Source organism: Anguilla anguilla, chromosome 4 (genome assembly GCF_013347855.1).
Source record: "Anguilla anguilla isolate fAngAng1 chromosome 4, fAngAng1.pri, whole genome shotgun sequence".
NCBI classification, from domain to species: domain Eukaryota; kingdom Metazoa; phylum Chordata; class Actinopteri; order Anguilliformes; family Anguillidae; genus Anguilla; species Anguilla anguilla.
In genome coordinates this window covers 40,644,986-40,668,605 of record NC_049204.1, presented here as the reverse complement: position 1 = coordinate 40,668,605, position 23,620 = coordinate 40,644,986, and the positions used below count along the sequence as shown (strand labels likewise).

Genomic DNA, 23,620 nt, shown 5'->3' with positions numbered 1-23,620 from the left:
TGCGTCTGTGTGTGTGAGATCTCTCTTTCTCCCCAGTATGTGTCTTGTAGGAGAGGGACGAGACAGTTTCTGCTTTGTGGGAAACCAGTCCATTCAAAATCTATAGTAGGCTGACCCACTGTGCGCAGGCACACAGTAAAATGTCCAGTGTTGATATTATAGGGACCATATGTACTGAATATTGTACTCTGCAATGAATATTTCACATGGTCTGGTTAAGCTCAGTCAAGCTGATCAGCCTTCATGGAGGAACAAGAAAGTTGAGAGCTTTGCACTCATTTTCTCTTTTAAAAATAATAATAATTAAGATTATTTAAGAGCCTTTAAACATTATAAATAGTCTTACACTGCTGTCCTTCTTCAGTGACTTAATGGAATGTAAAAAAGAAAAAAAAAACGTTAAAAAACATTAATTCCTACCTCATTACATTACATACCTCTCTTGGATTGCTTTGCTACCGTAAAGGTTGTTTCTTCACCTTTTTGAATTGCAATGGTATTCTTTGAAGTTGAAAGCTTTAACCCTAATTGCAACAGATCCAAATTGCATCAACATTCCAAATGAAAATCAAAGTACTGTACAATTTATTTGACTGATTTATTGGGAAAGTAACCTCACAGGCTATGTATTCGAAGGAAGGATAACCAGCTGTGGATTCAGAAAATAGCAATATCAGTACCTTTGTGGTTCAGAAATATAAAAGGTTCATTTTCAGATTAGCATGTTAGGCTGGTCTAGTTTTTTTATCTGTCAGTGTCTTGTTTTCACCTGACCAATTAGCCTGTTGTTATATAGATGTCAATTTCCCTTGTTTGAATAATACAAAAAATGTAAATAGATTGGTTTATTGTTGGAACTTATGATTTCGCTATCTTGATTTTTAGCTATATATTATGTATATTAGCTAGAAATATTTAATAAAATTAGGAAATATTTTCTAATTTCTAAACATGAGTAAAGTCTGCCTAATAGCTATAAATGCAATTAGTATAGTTACTAAATGACTTATGAATTTTGGTAATGAAGACTTACAAGCGGTCAGTTAATTTCTCTCAATTAAACACTATTTCGGTCCTCAAGAAAGCATGGCAATCTGGTGAAGCAAATTCTTTCCAAATCTACTGCTGGCTATTGCTTTTACCCTGTCTGACCAGTTAACGCATTCTACTTTTACGAACAGCCAGCGATGGAACATCATCACTTAAAAACAGGGAAATTGATGTACACCACTGGATGATTGATTGGATGTCTACACTGGGGGAACAGAGGAGATATTTGCACTACATTAAGGAAGGATATGTGTGTAGGTTTGAAACAGTAGTAATATATTTATATGCTGTGAGTGCTCTTACAACTTAATCTTTCACCAAAGAGACATAAATATCCTTACAGAGGGGACAAAGGGGAGAATTAAATGCCTTACACAGTAATATGTTCAGTGTTAATTCAACTCCATTAGGGACCATATGTACCATGTAAGAGTAGATTTAACACTGAATATTTTAAGATGTGGATAAAGCAAAACCTGGCTGTAAAATTATGAAACGGATGCACAATTACAGTAACTCAACTTGATCACTTGGGTCTGGGAGAACACTCTTTCCCATTCCACCAGGAGGCGCTGTGAGAGGATGTTGGCTGTCGTCATTGCTTTGTGGCCAGTCACATTCTTAAAGCAATATCCCGACTTTTTTCTGGAAAGTATGAACGTGAATATTTGGGTTAAAAAGTAAGTAAATACTATTTATTTGCATACCTATTTAGCATTTGGCAATTAATTTATTATCAAAGGTATTAATTATCAAGTCAAATCACCATTCGTTGATAGGCAGGGCAAACTGTTTGGATCAGCCTTTATCAAAATGTAACTCACAACCAGATGGAAATTAAGAAATTTATAAAGTTACAACAAATATTCACGTCTAATCTAAAGACGAGGTTCAACTACCTTAAAACAATTAACAAAGGTTGCAGATATCTTGAATGAAAGAAGATACCAATCCACATCATTTGTCCCCAAGTAAATACTATTTATTTGCATACCTATTTAGCATTTGGCAATGAATTTGGTAAACATTGGCATACATACATATATAGATTTGATGAGTGAAAACGCAGTTGAGATGTTTGCAAGGCCATGGATTTTTTGGGCGTACTGACTGTGGTTGTACAAGATTGGCCCTGTATGATTCTGCTTACAGAAAGGCTGAATTGTAATTGCTTTGGTGTGTCTTTTTTTCTCTCCCTCATTCCGAGAACTCAGCTGTAACCTCTTTGTTTTTTTTGTTCCATTGTTTTTGCCCGGAAGAGGTTGAGTCCACGTGCCAAGAAATAATAAAAGGAAAAAAGCAGAAGGACAGGCCAGGCTGCAGCTGTTTACACAGATGGAGTGACAACCGGGCGAGACTGATGTGGACACAGGCTGATAGGAGAGAACAGATCCCCCCAATCAGGAGGCGTCTTTTACGTTGGTCCAAGAAACCACATGCCTCAGATTGTCTCACTGTTGCAGTCGTGTATTTCAGTTGGCAGTGTATCTTGATCTTAATTGTGACAATTCCCAGAACTAGTTTTTAGAGATGCCCATATCCGGAGTGAACTACACATCTTGTATTTTTACACATAGTTAATGTATACAGCTTTTTATGGATTGAAGCAATTAAAGTTAAATATCTTGCTTAAGGGCAAAATGCGGTGCATCTGCCTGTGATTCGAACCTGTGACCTCACCCAGTTACACACACCGTTCTAAAACCATTGTGCTACATTGCCAGTTCTTAGCCTGAGCCCTTGTTTTAAAACCATATCTGATTGAAAGTAGTGTAGGCTTCACTGACGGTGGTGAGTGACAGCTACATCATTATAGTGTGTCAGCAAGGTGAGCATCAATTAAAATATATTAAATTTTCCGAACCCAGCAGTTTCAACTTTTAACACCCTCGTCTGACATCCAGCACTCATTAAACCAAACCCAAGTACATCATTCGTTAAAACACCTCACTTACCCAACATGAAAAATTATTTAATTTGGTAATTATTATCAAAGGTATTAATTATCAAGTCAAATCACCAAATTCGTTGATAGGCAGGGCAAACTGTTTGGATCAACCTTTATCAAAATGTAACTCAAAACCAGATGGAAATTAAGAAATTTATAAAGTTACAACAAATATTCACGTCTAATCTAAAGACGAGGTTCAACTACCTTAAAACAATTAACAAAGGTTGCAGATATCTTGAATGAAAGAAGATACCAAGCCACATCATTTGTCCCCAAGTAAACCAAAATGCAGAAACCAAAGGACGGCCGAATATTCCAAAAAAACCAGAGATGGAACGTAGAACGCCACACATAGATGCAGGGCTCAGATGCCCACTTCCAACTGTTACAAGACTTCTTCCTTCCAAGTGGCCCAAAAAATGTACTAACTTAACTCAAAGAAAGCGCATATTTTAACCAGTGAAAAAGAGGAGGGAGCAGGGGCATGGACGTCCTCTCTGACGCAGACACGCACACATTCACACCTGAGATGTAACCCCCCAGTCCCTGCTTGTCTTATCTCCGGGCTATGCTGGCCGAGTACTTTGAAGCTTCCTATGGCTGAGAACGGCCAAATTGTGAATTACATGTCTGACAGGTGCAGCACTCAGAAAGTCACGTGATTTAACTACCACCCTTTCCCCTTTCCAGGGTTCTGAATGCCTCTGCTACAGAGCGAGCTTCTGCAAAGTCATATCTTTCCTGTGTATTCTCTGGAGACACTGGGGTAGTGAGATATTTATTATTTGCCCCCTTTTACTTTTTATAAAGAGTTTGTTTGAGAGGCATGTGGCACAAGCTGCAATCCTGATTGGAGTTCGAAGATCTTCAGGGTCATCTGGGGCCATTTATCAGTTCTGCAGGGTTGGTCATGGAGCTAGGCTACAAGTATTACCTTCTTTTAGGTATAGATTAAAGATGCAGTGTAGGAACTGGCGCACACAACCACTAGCACGGCTGGAATATGAGAATGGGTGTTTATTTTTAAATTTATTTTATTTTTCTTGCTGTGAAGGTTTTGGGGAATTATATTTGCAGTTGAGATGCTGTGGAACATGGCAAGTGTAACTCTGGTTGAAAGGGGGAGTGCAGCTGTACTTGGTGTGACCAAATATGGAAATAAGAAGTACTCAGTGCTTTGCCTTGGTAGTGGCTCTGTATGACCTGTGTGGAACTTGCGTACCAAAATGGCCGTTGGCCTCAGTACAGGCACATGGTACACAAAGGGGAGCCGAGTGGGTGCTGTTCTGTAAAGCGGTTGAAGGAGCAGGGAGCCTGGGCAGCGTGGGGAGGTCAGAGGGGGGTGAGATCTTCTCTGCCTTCTGTCTTCTAGGATTGGGAGGCCGAGAGTCACGACTGGTACTGCTTTGAGTGCCACCTGCCTGGTGACGTGCTGACATGTGACAACTGCTTCCGTGTCTACCACCTCAAGTGTTTGTCCGAGGAATACAAGCCTCGGGATGGAGGAGCCCACTGGCAGTGTGCAGTGTGCAAGGTAGCCCCGCCCTCAACAACAAAACCAAACCTCACCACTCCCCACCTCCCACCCCTAACCCTTAGGTCCAGTCTGTGGAACACATCAATGTTGGATAGCCCACCCCTCTGTGCTGCTTAGCATGCCTTAGAACCCGAGGATATGAAATTTGGTGGAGCTGACCAAAAATGAACCCAATGGCTCCTGAAGCAGAATCAGTTGATTAGATGATACTGTTAGGATCCAGATGTTATTCTTATTATTTATTTATTTGTTTCATACAGGGGAGTAAAAAGAAGATCCTGAATAAGCAGGAAATGGGCAGGTATCTGCGATTCATCGTTCAGCGTATGAAGGAGAGGGTGAGATTTCCCCACAACACCCATCTTCTCATGACTGCACTAAACATTTGTCTTAAAAAAACTATATATATTTTTTTAATCTACAAAGCAGTATTGTAATCAATGTCCCATGAGGGTAATCAGATTTCTTTAGACTGGATATGAACATTTGATAATGTGCATTTGCTATAGCTGCCACTGAGCAAACCTCAACCTCGTTTCTCTCAATAGCCACAACATGACCATCTGGAGTACCCAGTAGCTAGTAGTCCAGTAGCTATGCTTGCCGAAAGTTAGCTGGATGTTGCCTAGCTTGTGGCCAATTATTTCTTATCTGGCAGCTAGCTACCTGACTGGTTAACTAATTAACACTATGAGGTATTGAATGGCATTCAGTAATTGTTTGCTGAAAATAAAATATGTAAAATGTCTAGATTGTTGGTGCTATTTTACCATTACCGTTCTTGTTTTTGACTATGCCCTCTGAAAGGATATTTGGGGTCTAGTGTGTTAGTCAATCCAAGAGCTTTTAAAATGTGTCAGTAAGCAAACCTTTATTTACTGCCATTATAGATATTAGCAAATCCAGAATTCCTGTTGGGCCTGTTTCAAAACAGAACCTCCCATCACAAACCACCTGGGAACACACCAGCTCACTTGGGGTGGGAGGTGCCATCCTATTACAAGTCTCTAGCGCTTAGCAGTTAGCCTGCCAGAGCAGTATCGCCTCAATGGTCTAAGCTCACCATATTCAGTGGGTGCTCATATTTCCATATTGACCCAAGAAATGGGTGACAGTTGAATTAACAAATATTGGATGGTAGTTGGTGTTTCAGACTGTTAAATAAACTTGGTGTTCCTATACAGACATTCATTTCATTCACAGTCTTCAGTGTTTGTGTCATTTAATTCCCAGCTGTTAAAACCTTTAAATAGTTTGTCCAATGCATCAAAACTCACAAAAAATATTTAAGCATCTCTGCTTATTTATGCCGCTACAGATCTAATGCTTTGTAAACATTAAGCTAAAAGAACCGCATGAATAGGCAAATTAAAAACAGCCACAAACTTGAGAAACTAGCACAATGTTACAGGCTGGGTTTGCTATTCCATTTGTGGAGAACTCAGAAACCATTCACATATGCGACCTTTTTCATTTGAAGTGCTACAAACTGCAAACTGTAGGCTTGATAAAGCTAACGGTTACCAGGCACATTCGGTAGAAAAGTAGTTTTAAACAAATTTATAGTATGGGTTTTTCTTCAACAGAATATTCCCCAACTTTATGTTAATTAGTTTGATGTAATTTTATTGTTGCTTTCTATAGTCTTACTGAGCAGAAACAGAAAATAGCTTACATGACAGCTTATTTCTGGTAAACTTGATTCTGTCCTTGAAATTGGGATGGCAGGTATGCCATCCCGCCAAGTTATGCCTTTGCGGGGCGGCATGTCCCATACCTATACAGCGCCAAGAGTTTGGCACTTTTCCGGGTTCCCCACAGAAATTACCACAACAGCCACAGACACTCAACCCTTAAAAATAGTAAATTCTGTACATTCTCACCCCATTTCAACAGACAGAATTCATAAACAACTTCACATGTCCACACAATAAAGCCCCAAACTAAGGGGATTTTGCGTTTTTTCCTTCTTCTTCTTCTTTCTCCTGCTGCCTATCCCACAAACAAAATGTCTCCCCATTGGACATTTTACGGACACCAGCCAATCCTTCACATACACGAGCCAATCAAAATCTCGCATGCACACGCAAAACAGCCATATCTTTTTACTCTGAAAAATTTCCAGTCTCAACATCTAGTCTGTTCATGGCTTAGGTTCAAGCCCCCCCTGGAACAAGTTTCTTTAACCTGCTTTTTTCCTCACAGAATTGTCTATTACTTCTGAATTATTGCTTTTGCACCACATCTACCCGGCGTTCACCGAATGTATACACTGCATTATGATGTACCATCCACATGTTCACTTAACCGGATACAATATTGCAAAGCCATATGCATTCAACAGGAGCTCTTCTATTATCACCCAAGAAATTTCCTAGTTTCAACAGCTAGTCCGTTCGGGGCTTAGTGGTAAATGTCACAGTCTACAGATCATGCAGTCATAGGTTCAAGCCCTACCTCCAGCAAGTTTCTTAAACGTGCTTTTTTGCTCACTAATAATTGTCTATTACTTCTCAACAGTTGTCTTTGCACCACATCTACCTGGCGTTCACCGAACGTACACACTGCATTATGACATACCATCTGCACGTTCACTTAACCGGCTACAATATCGCCAGGCCATATGGATTCAACCGGAGCTCAGCTGTGCTCTTCTTTAAAACCACGGACATGTTTCACCATGAAATTTCACGCATTGAATAGTTATGTCATGGTGGCGCACTGCCAAATTTACACACTGGAAAGCCAGAGGTCGAAGTATCGAATCCCACCTCGCCCTCAGGCAGATGTTTTCATATTTTACACTGTTTTCTTACACTTATATTTGCTCACGCGCAGCCATGTGCATTTCATGATGGCAAATGTATTTATTTTCTTAAAAAGTTTCACCAGCTGACCACGGTGCCATTTCTACTAACTATATTTCTTCACTTGGCTATTGCAGAAAAGGTTCTTATCAGCAAACGCCACGTTTCTACATTCATGCTACCTCGCCCTGTTCTCTATCTACCCACATACAAACAATTACTATGTATGTACTGTCTGCAACTCCCCATTAAAACATTACATTTAAAATCATGACTCAATCATAATTATAACTATTAATAGTGAACATGACAAAAGTACACCAGTGCAATAGATTTCCTAAGCAATATGACACGGTACTTCACCCACTACTTTAATGAGTGATTCCTTATACCATCTGTTATATATATACCGCTCAATAAGGAAACTCATCTCACTCATGGTCACTTCATTTACTTTGCACTATAGTCTGTGATCATGTCAAACTTCACCTACATGCCCATTCTGCTAAAAGCATATTATTTCAACTACTCAGTTTCATAATTTCTCCTCATTTCTCTCGTACTATTGTTATTTTATCAAAAGCAAAGATTGCTGGGACACAGGGCCGGCCTGTGGCATAAACGCTCTATGCAGTTGTTTAGGGCCACAACCGTTAGGGGGGGGCCCACACGACCACGAGGGGGGCCACACGATCCAATGTTTATCTAAGGTAAATAACGTTATTTTTGTAATTATGTCATTCATCCCCTATTGCGGAACTAGCGGTATAAGTTTTAAATGGAATAGCAACGGAACATTTCATAACAATGTAATGCAAGAAGGATTTTAACAAGTGACCCCCCCCCCTCCACTCGACAGAATCCAACAGCACCCACCCCCACCCCCCCCCCCCCCCCCCCCCCCCACCCCCCACCCCGCTCAAACAGATTTGTTTAGGCCCACCAAAATCCTAGGGCCGGCCCTGCTGGGACATGCTCCTATTCTCCACTATCAAGTATTCCAGTTCTACTACTTCCAATTGTCATATGTTTTGTGGAGGAATATGCTTCCTGTAGGTATTCACCAGCAGTTTTGTACATGAATTTAAATGTGTTGCATGAGGCAATTACAAATATTTGACACTTTCATGTGACACAAAGTTTGAATGACAATGTAAAATGATAAGATTAAAAAACACAGGGCCAAGTGACTTGAAACAGTTGAGGAAACATTGGGTAGCATTGCTTTGGAATACAGCTTATTTCATTTTGGTGAGGCAAGATAGCCTATATTGTTTGTAGTACAGTAACTTGGCGTCATTTTGATAGCACTACTTTTAATGGCAGGCCTAGATTTTGCCAGTTTGAATGAATGAGTTAAAGACGGTGTATGTCTTGTATGTGTGAGTAACTTGGCATTTTTGTACATTGATAATGTGTTTTTTATGAAATGCCAATTACCTGAATATCCATGCACCAAATTTGGGTACAGCAGTCAGATGCGTCATTTTTTCCCCCAAACCATTCTAGCACAAACCACGCCCTGTAGTTCCAACATTGGTTAACAAGATTTAGCGCAAACCACGCCCCGTAGTTGCATTGGTCAACACGATGTGTAGCCGCCCGAGTTTGGTATTTTATGTATAGTTTAACACGTGCTGGCTGGCTACAATTCATTGGATTTCTTCCATGATTTGCTATTTGAAGACATTTGAGTAAACTGACATGTAATGCATGCTACGTTCTTGTTCTGCTGCGATTAGATTTGACTGTCAACTGTATTTGAAGACGTCTCACCAGCCCACTTGTTTATTTGATTTGCTGCAAATGACATGCCATGGCATGGATCCTTCAATATGTGCATTCAGATTAATATTAGATTTAATCCATGCACATGAAAGCAGTTAACTTAACACAGTGTAGGAAAATAAGGGGGGGGGAAAGGGAAAAGCCATTTTTTTTTTAATCGTAAGGCCTTATTTTCTTAACCACAGGGCGTGGTCAGCGCTCTCATCGTGTTGACCTATAGAATCCATTCTGAACGTTCGTTGCAACTACTGGGCGTGGTTTGTGCTAAAGTGGTTTGGGGAAAAAAATGACGCGACCTAGATTAATGCATACCATGCCCAAGCCAGCCATATTTTTTTGCCAAATGTTAAGCAATGAATCACACCTGCAACCGACTCTGCAATTTGTGGTGACACGGTGACAAGTCCTCTTAGCAGTGCCTGTTTGTGCCTGTAATAATTGGACCTATGACTAAAGACAGGTGTAAAACCCCACTCAGCTCTGGTGTCTGCCTCTCTCACAGGCTGTTGATCTGAACAAGAAAGGCAAAGACACCAAGCATCCAATGTACAGAAGGCTAATCCACACTGCTCTGGAAGTGTCCAACATACAGGAGGTAAGACCTGCATGGCCGGGTCTCCACTGCCTCCTGGTGGATCCTGTTGGGCCTCACAGCAAAGGTTACCAAACATTTTCATCATCTTACCCTGTGGCCGAGGAGGAACTGCAGGATAGTAATGAAATGTTTAACTTTGACACCTTTATCCAGCACACAACTAGGCTTTAATGCAGTAGCTTTCTAACAAACTAGTTTATGGAAGCATGTCAAAACAATGTTTTCACATCATGGATCTAAACCAGACATGTAGCTATTTAGTAAATATTTACCAATTATTTCCAGGTGGTGGATGGTGTTCCTGTAGATTGGCCTAACATATTGATGCATTATCTGACATTAATTTAAAATTTCCGGTTTAATAAAAATATATAGTGTGATGTACACTGGACATGTGGTAAGCTGAGGTGGAAAGCTAGTTCATCCATTTGCTCAAACTTTGTCAGAATCAAAAAAAGGCTTTTTATGAAAATTGTCTGTGGACGTTTCTTTCCATGACCACCCACCTCCTCAGTGACAACAGCCTTTCCCAGCTGAGTGACTTCTCATGTATGACCTGTCTGTTTGAAACTAGCATAAGATAGTTCATGGTGGGTAGGGATGTGGCACATCGCCCTCTTTTGGGCCCCAGCTGTGTTGCGCCCCAGCTGTGTTGCGTGCTGTGAGTCACAGTATCCTTCCCTGTTTGTCTGCAGAATGTCACCGAAGGAAAGTACAAGAACTTTGATGAGTTCAAAGCTGATGCCAAGCTGATTGTACACAACACGGCCATTCTGTTCGGAGGTGAGAGTCAATACTTTGATAGCATAGAAACCACATTACATTATTTTATTGGTGGGGGAAACCCTTTTTCAGGGAACCTCACTAAACTTCCTTTTATAGATATACATGGACTCAAATCTGAAATATTCCCTTTCCACAATGTGTAAAGCCCAGTCATATTCACCAGCTGCATCTATTGCTGCCACCTTCGCCTCAATTCAGGAGAACACAGCTGAGGAGGTGCTGTCCTCTGAAGCTGCTGCTTCTTTTGAAACCACAGTCCATTAGTTGAGCACAAACATGAGTTGGAGAAATTTGATTTTTTGCATTTAGTTTTTTTTATTTGGGTATACAAAGTACAGGTAAGAATACATGCCAGATGACAACACGTAAAAGTGTACTAAACACTTGTTTCCAACGTGGTCCTTGATGGAGGACAAACAAGAGGACAACACACAGAACTTACAATATTAAGAGAAAAGAAGAGTGTTTAAGTTTGTATCAGTGAGTGTGTCAATGTGTGAACCCATTAGTAGCGTACTGCCTAAGAGGGCATATTCAGTTTCTTGGACTCTCACCTGACTGCTAGAAGTTTAAGAAATTGGGGGGAAAAAAGATGTGTCACTTGCAGCTTGTTGGGACCATTGACCAGCAGAGGTCATTGGTGATCGATGAGATATGGTCAACCACACCCGAATTAACCCCTCCCTCCCTGGGTGATGCTGCAGCCAATAATGCATTGCCATGTGGAGCTGTCGCCCAGATCCGATACCCTGTTGTAAAGTTTGAAGATTTTATGTTAACTTTGCTGACCATCAAATGCCCTGTGTCCCAAACCATTACATCACACCTCAACACAATATTACAGGCACCTTAAATTGAGATGAAATCACCTGAAACAATGTACTTACTATTAATTATACATGTCTACAATTTAAGTATAAAATAATCTAAATTCTTTTCTGTTTTTGCAGTGCACAGTGACCAAGCTGAGATAGCAAGATTGCTGTACAGCGATACTTGTCATGAGGTACTGTACTTTCTCCATGAAGTTCATGCTCTGTGGGCCTAAAGCAGTAGATGAAAGAGGACATTTAAATCGAAAGGAGATCACTGTACATCTGCCAAATAACATTCTGATTCTGAGCTTCTCTGAAAGAGAGCACTAAGCTGAGATGAAGGAATACGTGTGGAGCTCACTGATATTCAGCTTTATTACGAACAAACTGCAAACTAACATTTTGACAACAAGCTTGTCTTCATCAGTCAAAACCTAAAAAGCTCATAAGAAATTACAGTGTAACTTTCAGCATTGAGCTGCTCTGGGTTTTATTATGCACTTAACGCACATACCACTGTTTGTCTCCTCTCAGCTGAATGAGCTCCAGCTCTGTAAAAACTGTTTTTACCTGTCCAACGCTCGGCCTGATAATTGGTTCTGCTACCCTTGTGTGAGTACCTACTTACTATTCTCAGCATTTGTGTGAGACCATGGCCTGTTTCCTGTACAGCAGAGCTCTGAGCTCAATGCCCGGCTGGAGCTGCAGATTCTATAGAGTAAAAAGATGGTCAACTCTGTTTTCAGTAGAATAGGGGGAGCATAGGTGGACCAAAATGGAACTTCTGTGTTAATAGTCTGTTAACACAGAACAAGCACAAGTGCCTGTCAATAATACTGTTCGTGACAGGAAGCATTTCTTTTTAGAGATATCAGACAAGAATTAAATATCCACTGTTGAAGCAAAACACCTAATTCCAATGCCACCGTATAAATATTTGTTAAGAGGCATTACCATGTTTTTGCCCTTGGGCACACCTCTGTGGATATTAATATACTGTAATATGGCACTGGGTCCTCCTGTTAATAGACCTACAGTGCCTTCGGAAAGTATTCAAACCCCTTCACCTTTTCCACATTTCGTTACGTTACAGCCTTATTCTAAAATGTATTATTCTCATCAATCTACACACAATACCCCATAATGACAAAGCATAGACATTTTTGCAAATTTATTAAAAATAAAAAAATGAAATATCACTGTGGCATTTGGTCTGCCGGAGAGGCGGACTGGTCTCGATTGCACCGGCTGGTGGAGAGAGCACACGCACCTGGGCTGCGTTAGCTAATCAGCCCAGGTGCTTAAAGGTGTGCTGCTCTCCACATTTAGGGGCCGAGAACGGGAGCTAACACCGAGAGCGCAGTTATGATTTTTGTTTCATTTTTGTTTGAGCACTAAAAAAGAAAGGAATCCTCCGCCGGGATGCTGGAGGTGCTGGACCTGGCTGGAAAGGCGGGTCAGCTACAGAGCAGGAAACTGAAAAGTTTCTGCTCTGTTTTACTTTCTTTTGTCTTTGTACAGGATATATAGGAGAGGAGAGAGGACATAGCCCTGGGGAGAGCCAGTTGATGTAAAAGTTAGTCCAGAGAATTGTCCATTCACTCTCACTCTTCCTCACCAACAGATCTCAGAGAGTAACTTTTACATTACTTTTACATGCTTCACCGTAGGGATGGTATTGGCCAGGTGATGAGCGGTGCCTGGTTTCCTCCAGACGTGATGCTTGGCATTGTGGCCAAAGAGTTCAATCTTGGTTTCATTAGACCAGGGAATCTTGTTTCTCATGGTCTGAGAGTCCTTTAGGTTCCTTTTGGCAAACTCCAAGCGGGTTGTCATGTGCCTTTTACTGAGGAGTGGTTTCTGTCTGCCAACTCTACCTTAAAGGTCTGATTAGTGGAGTTTTGCAGAGATGGTTGTCCTTCTGGAAGTTTCTCCCATCTCCACAGAGGAACTCTGGAGCTCTGTCAGGGTGGCCATCGGGTTCTTGGTCACCTCCCTGATCAAGGCCCTTTTCCCCCGATTGCTCAGTTTGGCCGGGCGGTCAGCTTTAGGAAGAGTCCTGGTGGTTCCAAACTTTTTCCATTTAAGAATGATGGAGGCCACTGTGTTCTTCGGGACCTTCAAATCTGCAGAAATGTTTTTGTACCCATCCCCAGATCTGTACCTCGACACAATCCTGTCTCAGAGGTTTACAGACAGTTCCTTTGACTTTATGGCTTGGTTTTTTGCTCTGACATGCACTGTCAACTGTGGGACCTTATATCGACAGGAGTGTGCCTTTCTAAATCATGTCCAATCAACTGAATTAACCAGAGGTGGACTCCAATCATGTTGTAGAAACATCAATACTGATCAATGGAAACAGGATGCACCTGAGCTCAATTTTGAGTGTCATAACAAAGGGTTTGAATACTTATGTAAATGTGATCTTTCAGTTTTTTATTTTTTAGCAAATTTGCAAAAATTTCTAAAGACCTGTTTTTTCTTTGTCATTATGGGGTATTGTGTGTAGATTGATGAGAACACAAATCAATGTAATCAATTTTATAATAAGGCTGTAACATAACAAAATGTGGAAAAAGTTAAGGGGTCTGAATACTTTCCAAAGGCATGACAGCAGAAATGACAGCAGAAATGCAGGAGCTGACCATTTGGTTAGGTTAGAAAATCTGTGGTACACTGCACAGCAGACCTGGGTCAAATACGTATTTGTTTTGGTTTCAAATACTTTTTTGTGTTCTGTTGATCTTTCCTGGTGTAATTGAGCCTGCCAATATGACCAGAAGGCAGGGTTTGCACTTTTTGAGAGTATTTCATTGGTTCCAATACACCAGACAAGATCAGTGAAGCGTGGAAAATTATTTGAATCCAAAACAAATACGGATTTGACCCAGATCTGCTACACAGAGTAGGAGGGCAGGGGCACCCTCTTCGGCCTCCATTGCTCACTGCTGATGCTTAAGGGTCGACAAAGTTGCTCAAGCACAGGTGTATTTTAGAGTTAATTCATGACTTGTATGTGGGCAAAACACGTCAGCCTTACCTGTACTTGCTTTTTTTCAGGCACCCAGCCATGAGCTGGTTTGGGCTAAGATGAAAGGGTTCGGATACTGGCCTGCAAAGGTTCTGCAGAGAGAGGAGAACCAGGTGGACGTGAGGTTCTTCGGTCACCAACATCAAAGGTCAGAGGGAAAGAAAGAAAGAGAGAAGGGGATGGGGGTGTGTGAGGAAAATGGCAAGGGAAAGAGAGACTGAGAGGGATGTATGTGAGTATATGTGTCTAAGAGAGAGGGAAAAGGGAAAAAAGCATGTGGGTAAGAGGCAGATAGTAACAGAGAGATAAGTGTGGGTGTGTGTGAGTGAGACAGAGAGATATAGGGAGACATTGACAATGGCAGAGAGAGAGCGAGTTGGTTTATGTACTGTAGAAAAGGGGAGAGAAAGAGAGAAATGGAGAGAAAGGCACAGCAGTTGTGTGAAAGGACGAATGTGTCATGGTACACTGATGATATGTCCCAGATGTTTTAGGGGAAGCCATGGCATGGTTTATACAGGCCTCAGGGAAAGTGTCCTTTGAATAAAGGGCATGTTCCAAACTATGCCTTCTGATCAGCCCTGGTGAAGGCTCTGGGTTTTATCCCACACCAGCTCAGCTAGGGGTACAGAATAGGTACTGAACCTGAGAGACGGGGCAGGAAGCAGGTTTTCAGGCAGGGGAGTGCATGAGCAGGGAGGGGCGGTGTTTATGAGCAGAGAGAGGAGCGTGTGTTCACGCTCCTGTGCACGGGTGCGTTGGCAGGGCGTGGATCCCGGCGGAGAACACTCAGGACATCCAGGTGAGCGCACAGCAGCTCCAGGTGAAGAGGAGCACGGGCTGGAAGAAGGCTTGCGAGGAGCTAGAGCTCCACCAGCGCTTCCTGCGGGAGGGAAGATTCTGGAAGAGTAAGAATGCCCCTGAGGAACCGCATGAGGAAGAGGCAGAGTCAGGCATCTCCTCCACAAGCAATGAGCAAGTGAGACACCACCCGTCTCCCAATATTATCAATGACCAGGTGAGACCCCACCCCTCTCCCAGTATTAGCAATGACCAGGTGTTAATATGAAATGGAGATATTATTATTATTATTACTATTATTATTAGATGTTTTACTTATTATAGGATTGTTATTGCATCATGGCTTACTTGTTCTCTCTCATATATCCTTGGTGTTATTGCTCTAAAAAGTTTTTAATGATTAATTGCCTTACACAATAAAATTAACTTTTTTCACTTCCACATCTAGAAATCCTGGGTGAGTTGCCTACAATATATCATGATATGAAAACATGATTAGTACAGTGTAAAAGGTATTAACCACATCCTGATTTCCTCTATTATTGCATATTTGTCACACTGAATTTTTTCAGATCTTTAGACAAAATTTTATATTAGACTGTAAGGGAAACACAATCAAAGGAAATTCCAGAAGAGGTGAGAAAAATGTTGAAATATGAAATATATCAGTCTGGAAAGGGTTATAGAGCCTTATCTAAGGCCCTGAGTCTCCACTGACCCACAGGGAGAGCCATTATCTCAAAATGGAGAACACTTGGAACAGTGGTGAATCTTCCCAGGAGTGGTTCGCCTGCCAAAATTTTGCCAAGGGTGCAGCGACAACTCATCAAAGTCATAAAAGATCATAAGATCGCCAAAGAACTACAGGCCTCTATATCTTCAATTAAGCTCAGTGTTCATGGCTCCACAATAAGAGACTGGGAAAAAATTGGATTATTGGCAGAGTAGCAAGGTGGAAACTACTGCTAACCAAGAGAAACATCAATGCTTGTCTCACATTTCCAAAAAAGCTGCTGGATGATCCTCAAGGTTTTTGGGACAATATGCTATAGACAGATGAGTTATAAGTGGAACTTTTTGGATGACATGGGTCCCATTATATCTGGCGTAAAGAAAACAGCATTTCTGAGTAAGAACATCATACCAACAGTCACACAGTGTAATGATGCTTTCTGCCTCAGGACCTGGGCAACTTACCATTATTGAAGGAACCATGAATTTTGTTCTGATCCACATCTGAATGGCTGAAAGAAACAAAATTAACGTTTTGGAGTGGCCAATCAAAGTCCTTACTTGAGCCCAATAGAGATGCTGTGGCAGGACCTGAAATGAGCATTTAATGCTCAAAAACCTACAAAGAAGATTAAAACTCTGCAAAGAAGAGTGTGCTAAAATTTCAAATGATATATATTATAATTACTGATATCAAATTATAGTAAGGGTTTGGTTCCAGTTATTGCTGCTAAAGGTGGTGCTAGCAGTTATTAAGTTTAAGGGAGCAATTACTTTCTCACATGGGTGATGGGCATTTGATAACTTTTTTCATTAAATAAATGAAATAATCATTTTAAAAATATGTTTTTTTTTTACTTGGGTTCCCTTTGTTGAGTGTTTTTGTAGACATTTTGTCTAAAGATCTGAAACCTTTCAGTGTCACAAATATGCAATAATAGAAGAAATCAGGAAGGGGGCAAGTACTTTTTCATGGCACTCTTTTGTTTTTCTGTCGCATTGTTTTGCTGAATTGCATTTTTGTGTAGCTCTATACTGTAGCTGTAGCTTCATAATTATATAGCTGTCAATATAGGGTTCTGTATAATTGTACAATTGTATAAATGTGTAGTTGTAGACACGTAAAGTTTGCACAGTTCTATAGATGCAGTGTTGCACGTACACAGTTCTTAATCTCTATCCATTTCTGTCATTTCCAGCTCAAAGTCAGCCAGGAGCCCAAACCCAAGAGAGGCCGGCGCAGTCAGAACCCCGAGCCCAAAGAGGAGGTGTGTTGCGTGGACGAGGTGGTTCGGTCCTCCATCTTACACATACAGGCTTGTACATATCGGGAATGACTGACTAGACCAGTTAAGCCAGGGCTTCATACACTGTGTCTTGGTTTGGCAGGATTGGAGAATAGGACCAGGGAAGAAAGGCTATATCATAGCTCATGATATATGCATTCCTCCTTTTCCCTTTTACCTCGTTCTGCCATTTTGGAAAGCCTGCTTATAACTTTAAACCTGTCTCATTGCTGCAGTGAGACCCTGTCAGTTTGGGAGAGAGCAGACAAGCACACTGTCCCCATAAGTGCACTTCTGACAGTGACGATTATGACAGAATTAAAAGAGGTGCTGTAGGTCTGTGAAATAACTGAGAATAGAGCTATTCGAAAGAGCAACTCAATAGTGCATTACCGTCATTTATACAGGGAGGTCTGTTTTTTCAAGTTCCCATATGTGCATGTGGTGTCATAAGCATGCACACCCTGTCATCTTTTTGTGACCCATGACTCCATCTGCACCCCCATCTCAGGACCCTGAGCCCGAAATGGAGGCGGTCAGCTCCAGCCAGGAGATCCCCTCCATGCCCCATCAGCCAGAAAAGCTGTCAGTCTCCACCCAGACCAAGCGGGCTAGCGTGGCTTCCCCACGAACCCTGCACCGCTCTACCCAGACCAGCAGCGACGGCACCTGCCAAAATAAGTGCCATGAGAAATACACCAAGATCTTCAGTGACGTGAAGGAGATGATGAAAGCCGACAACAAGCGCGAGACCGAGCGGGTGGTCAGGGAGGCCCTGGAGAAGGTAAGGGGGAGGGGACCTCCCCTCTGCCAAAAAAACAAAAAAATGAAGATTGGTGTTACATATCTTCTCATAGAAATTATTTTTGAATTATTTTCTGTTGAGATTCAGGTGGTTTCCTTGAATGAATGGTTAACATATCACAATGGACTAGCTTGTTTAACTCAGGGTGCTGGGGGCGGTGGGTGTGTGACAGAGAAACAACAGAATTTACTGAAGCCTAAGTGTAAACAATGGGTTCTGATGCTAGATGTCCATGATGTGTCTTGTAAAAAGTTGCGGACGGAGATGGAAGAGGAGAAGAGGCAGGCGGTGACAAAGGCAGTCTCCAGCGTCCAGGCAGAGATGGAGCGAAAATGCAAACAGGTGAAGGAGAAGTGCAAGGAGGAGCTAGTGGAGGAGGTGAAGAAGATGGTGTCACAGCACAAACAGCTCATCTCCCAGACCAAGAAGAAACAGTGGGTGAGTCTCTCTCTCGCTCTCTCCCTCAGACACACGCACACACACACACATACACACACTTCATTGCCTTGAGCCACGTGTCTCACTGTCACATGGACTTCTCGCTCAGCGACGGTTGTGGCAGTTGCAGTTGAGAGCCTGGCTGCCTGCTCATTCATCCATGTCTGGTGCATGCACAGTGAGTGCGAGGGAGGTTCTTAGCAATGTTTGCGACTGTTGGCAGTCACGCTGTGTTCTGTGTCTCTCAGTGCTACAACTGCGAGGAGGAGGCCATGTACCACTGCTGCTGGAACACCTCCTACTGCTCCATCAAATGCCAGCAGGAGCACTGGCACGCTGACCACAAACGCACCTGCCGCAGGAAGAGATGAAGGCTCCGCCCCCACCCCGCCCTGTCCTGCCCAGCCCAACCCTCCGTCTGCTCTGTGAACACACACTGTTTCCCCCATTAATCCCATTTGCACCTGTCTTTCAAACAACAGAATCTCTGCATCGTGCTCAAGGACTTCTGTTTCCCCTCTCTCTGTTTCTCTCTCATGCTCCATCTCTTTCTCCATTTTTTTTTACCTCCATCTCTGTATAAATTCTTCACAAAAATCACAGTAAGAACTTGATGCAGCCATGGCTGGAACACAGTGTTTTTTTCCCTGTCTTATGATCGAAGTGATAATTCTACCTGTTGATGAAAGTGTTATTTAAGAGTGTAGCTAAAGGTTAGCATTACAAAAAAGCATATTATCTACATTTTGCAACAGTACAGGTCTACCTAAATTTTAATTTTAACCTTCAAAAAATATGCATAAATGAGGTTTATATATATACATGACTGTGTTTCTGTATGTGTGTATTTACATACAGTATACACATATACATATACTGTATTTACACACATACGTACACACACACCCATAAGGGTTTTAAAGATGAAACAGGGATTTTAAATCCTATATTGCTTTAAAAGCAGTAACGATGGTATGAGGTATAATGAAAGGATTTTTTGTTTGTCCAATTCTCAAAGAATATTGTATCATCTTCCTTTAGTCTTTCCATGACTGATTTTGGGAACAGGGTTATGATGTCAGGTTTCAAACCTGATTAAAAGGAAATAATGACTTTTATTATGCACATTTGGTTGCTTCTAAAATATGCTGTCATTTTTATGGGGAAAAAGTTAGCGTTGGCCATTTTTTAGGGTACACAGTTCTGGAGAATATAGACATCTTTGCTGAGCTGGATCTTGGATGGGGTTGAAATATTTTAGCTACTCTTTCTTTTCAACATTTGCACATTGTTTATTTCCCAAACCCAGAAACTGCCAAAATGCTACCTTTGTTTAACCTATCAGAAAAGAAATGCTAAGTGATTATTTTTCTTGTTATGTGGCGGTGGGGGGGGGGGGGGGGGGGGCGGGGGGGGTTGGGGGGGGGGGGGCGTGGTCATTAGTGTCATTGTTACTGTGATATTTACAGTGTGATGTACTGGGACACTTGGGTATGGGACATGGGGACAGCTATTTCCCCCACTGTTTTCTTGTAGTTTAGTAAGACAGTGCCTGTTATATGAGCACCATCATTGTACTTAGCATGGTGATTACAGTTTGAATATGCCACAACAGAATTTTAAAAAAATTCCTGGTTGAAAAGGCAGGCAGGTTTGGATGGACCAATATAAAATATGACCCATTTTTATTACCTTTTTTAAATTATGTTAAGTAAAATGTAATGTTAATTAAGCATTTATAAACGGGGGTGTTTTCCCCCTTTTTATTTTGTTTTTTAAGATGAATACAAGTGGCAATGTAATTGCCAGTTTTATTTTGTTGAAAAATAGTAAGATTAGCCTGCTTCCTGAAATTGGAGTCAGCATGCAGGCTCAGGAGATGGCACACTCCCCTGCAGGCGAGTTAGCCAGGGAGCTGGAGCAGTTATGCTTCTCAGCTTAGCTGCCCATTCGTTCGTTCTCATCTCTCGCTCGGTGTGTGTTTGACTTGTTTTTATTCACATAATCATTGCACTACATGTAAATAAAGAAAAAAGCTTTTGTTCCATTTTTTTCCAATAGCAAGTCATTTCAATGTCAAGCCACTGTGCCAGTCTTATTGTGAATGCGAAGTGTAAATGCTTATTTTTCAGTTTCTCATCATACGTGGGCCAGAAGAACACAGTTGTCCTGTGGTTGAGATCACAGTTGCAAAGTGTCTTTTGTGTCAATATGTAAAACACCACTGACTCTTATGTAAGGGCAACAGAATCTGTACATTCTTGAATGTACAGTACTAACCACAACTTATTTTATATTTGTCCATCCCTTGTAAAAATGACTATTTGTGCTATTCTCTGAAGTGGAAATATTTTGATGTATAATCATTCCAGTCTAACACATTGCTGGTACTTGCATGAAAGTATGTATGCGTGTGTGTGTGTGTGTGTGTGTGTATGCGTGACCACGCATGTGTACATTTTGATTTTCCCCCATATGTTCTCATCAACATTGCACTTCTTGAAATGATGCAATATAAAAATTATTTTTAAAAAGTTGCCGGAAGGTTATTTGACTTTTTTTTTAAAGCTTAATTGATGGATAAATGGATTGTTTGTAGTGAAAAGAGATTACGAATTCTTGACTAAATGGAGAGATTGTTTCCTGTCAGTGGAATTCTTGGCTGTCCATATGTACATTATTACTGTGGCTTTCAGTTTTCTATGCTCTTCCATTTTTTAAAATGCTTTGGCTAGCATTATATAAAGGTATTCTATGTGCTAACATGGAACAATAAATGTAACTTCGACAAATTACTCCTGGTCTTCAGAAAGCATTTCTTTGGAGGTAATTGCTTAATTATGAATATTGAATAGCCTTGTCTTGTCCTATTTTCATCATTCATGAAAAAAGATGAAAATCTTCATTATAAGATATTGTTTGTTATCAAACCTTAATTTGTCTATATATACAACAAAGCATAGACAAATGAGATCAAAATCAAGCCTTTTGAGTGGTGGGATGGAATGTATGACAGCTCAGGTAGAATGGCATTGGGATGTTATAATCGTCCTTGATAAAGGAGTAGTGAGGTTAGTAGGTGGGGAAGCAGATCAGGCAGGAGGTGAGGGATCATCACAGAGGACATTAACTTCTTTTCTACAAAGGATACAAGATCATCTGTGGTTAAAGTGGGGGAGGGAAAGGATTCTAATTTAGTTAGGAAAATGGCGAGCATTGTTGGACTGAATGGTCTGTTCTCGTCATTATGTTATGTTATGAGAGGACAGTTGGTGCAGATCAGGAGTAACAGATTGTGTTCTGGGGCCTCTTTTATAAAAAGGTCTTATGAGTAAACCATATTAAATCGTGGCTTATGCAGAAGACCATGACCAAGTAGGCATTTAGAAAATTTCACTTTGATGTGGATATGATCGTATCTCTACTAGCCGCGTTTCCACCAAAATTACCCGGAACTTTCAGTCCCAGGAACTACTTTACCAGGAACTAAAAGGTTCCTTCAGCCAATGGTTGTCTGCGTTTCCACCGGGGTCTAAAGTACCGCGAAGATTAGGCAAATTAGCCCACTGACGTTGTCGTCGGTCCATCTGTCATATGATTTTTTCTGTAACCCCATACTACCGAAGTAGCCTACATTATTTTCTAATAACCGGGACAGCCCGGAGGGGTTTATTCCACTTATATACAACGGGTTACCAACAATGACTATATATGGTTACTTTTGTATTTATTGATTTTCATATATCCTCTCAAACACATTCATTAACAGCAGAAAACATGCACACGTTGTAAACAATTTGCTGTTTTATTACTTTCTCGTCCTCAATTCCATATAGGCTAATCGCAAAATGACAAGAATAGAACGAAAACTCGGACTTGCGTGAAAATGTAAATTAGTAGTGGTACAGCCACCGTTTGCTTTCCTTCGAAGTTACTGCTAGCCGAGCAGCGAAGTGTGCCCTCCAGATGCGAACCATGCACCATAAATGAGTCCATAGTCTTCCTGGTCTTTTCGTGGAATTGAAAAATGGCAGTAAAATTGAGTAAAATTACGGCAACTGAAAAAGCTAAAGGGAAGATTACTAGAATTAACCTGTTATTTTACCCGGATAAAAAGTGCGGAAGGTGATTTCCAGTTTGCTTGTACTGTATCACCAATGTTAATTATGCAGAACTACCGCATACCTCACATAACTGTATCAAACGTTTTGAGTCAATTACAACGGGCTAACAAAGAAAATCCGGAAGAAAATATTCAGCAACCGAATTAATCCGTTTGAATGTTTTGGTAGCCTACGTAATATGCTGTCCCAGCACGAATGCTTAGCATTTTATAAAACGAATACTAAAGCAAGAAAAGAACAGAAGAGCACACGTTATAATTCCAAGACGTTGACAGGCTATAACCAAAAGTAGGCTACTGCGCCGCATAACATACAAGTTTGATTTGAAGTTATTATGAAAATAAATTGGTTTGCCGCTGCATATTTTCAAACATGGCGGGTAATGGCGGAAAATAAATACAACACAAATGCTACGAGTACTCGACCAATCAGAAATGTTCAGCGCTGCAAGCTCCACCCAAAAGGTTCCTGTACTTTCGGAAAGTACTACCCCCCGAGCAGGAACGTTTTGGGGGGTAAAACAAAGCCCCCAGAACTAAATTTAGACCCTAGTTCCTGCGGTGGAAACGCACCGAGTTCCTCAAAAGGTTCCTAGTTCCGGGGTATAGTTCCTGCGGTGGAAACGCGGCTTTAGTTTACACTAGTAAAGTTAATTTCCTGCTGCGTATATGGAGGTACTGCATGTTTGAGGCCTGTGCATGAATCTCCAGTGGGCTGTATATGCGCTTTAAGAAAAACATTTAATTCATAGTTCTTGCCGTGATCAAAATGTTGAAATGCAAACTTAAGAAGAAAATGGCTGTTGTTGGCAGCTTTCACAAAACAGGGTAAATGTAAAGCATTTGGGTGCACATGGGTTCAAACTGAAGTTCATTTGAGATTTGTATATCACTTTGAACCAATGCAAGTGACTTTTTTCACTCAAAAGTTATTTTTTATAAATCAAGTGTATGGACAACTTGGGAATTGATTTTAAGATTATATTTAAGATTGAATCCAAGAACATTTTTAGAAATGAGGCCCCTGGAGGGAAAGGTCGGCTTAGAGGCACCGCTCAAAACCGAATCCAAT

The 23,620-nt window shown here is 41.2% G+C and overlaps 1 protein-coding gene across 3 annotated transcripts in view; it reads left to right on the top strand.

The window, feature by feature from the left end:
• LOC118226409 (zinc finger MYND domain-containing protein 11-like) overlaps positions 1 to 19,759 on the top strand; it is a 57,353-nt gene extending 37,594 nt beyond the window's left edge. For all 3 annotated transcript variants that reach the window (XM_035416001.1, XM_035416002.1, XM_035416003.1), the window contains 12 exons: positions 4,374 to 4,535; positions 4,799 to 4,876; positions 9,636 to 9,728; positions 10,424 to 10,511; positions 11,465 to 11,520; positions 11,864 to 11,941; positions 14,393 to 14,511; positions 15,129 to 15,381; positions 17,096 to 17,164; positions 17,694 to 17,966; positions 18,240 to 18,425; positions 18,674 to 19,759. In XM_035416001.1, coding sequence (XP_035271892.1) covers positions 4,374 to 4,535; positions 4,799 to 4,876; positions 9,636 to 9,728; positions 10,424 to 10,511; positions 11,465 to 11,520; positions 11,864 to 11,941; positions 14,393 to 14,511; positions 15,129 to 15,381; positions 17,096 to 17,164; positions 17,694 to 17,966; positions 18,240 to 18,425; positions 18,674 to 18,796 — 1,578 coding nt within the window. In that variant the 3' untranslated portion in view covers positions 18,797 to 19,759. The remainder of the gene's footprint in view (positions 1 to 4,373; positions 4,536 to 4,798; positions 4,877 to 9,635; positions 9,729 to 10,423; positions 10,512 to 11,464; positions 11,521 to 11,863; positions 11,942 to 14,392; positions 14,512 to 15,128; positions 15,382 to 17,095; positions 17,165 to 17,693; positions 17,967 to 18,239; positions 18,426 to 18,673) is intronic.
• Positions 19,760 to 23,620: the final 3,861 nt, after the last annotated feature.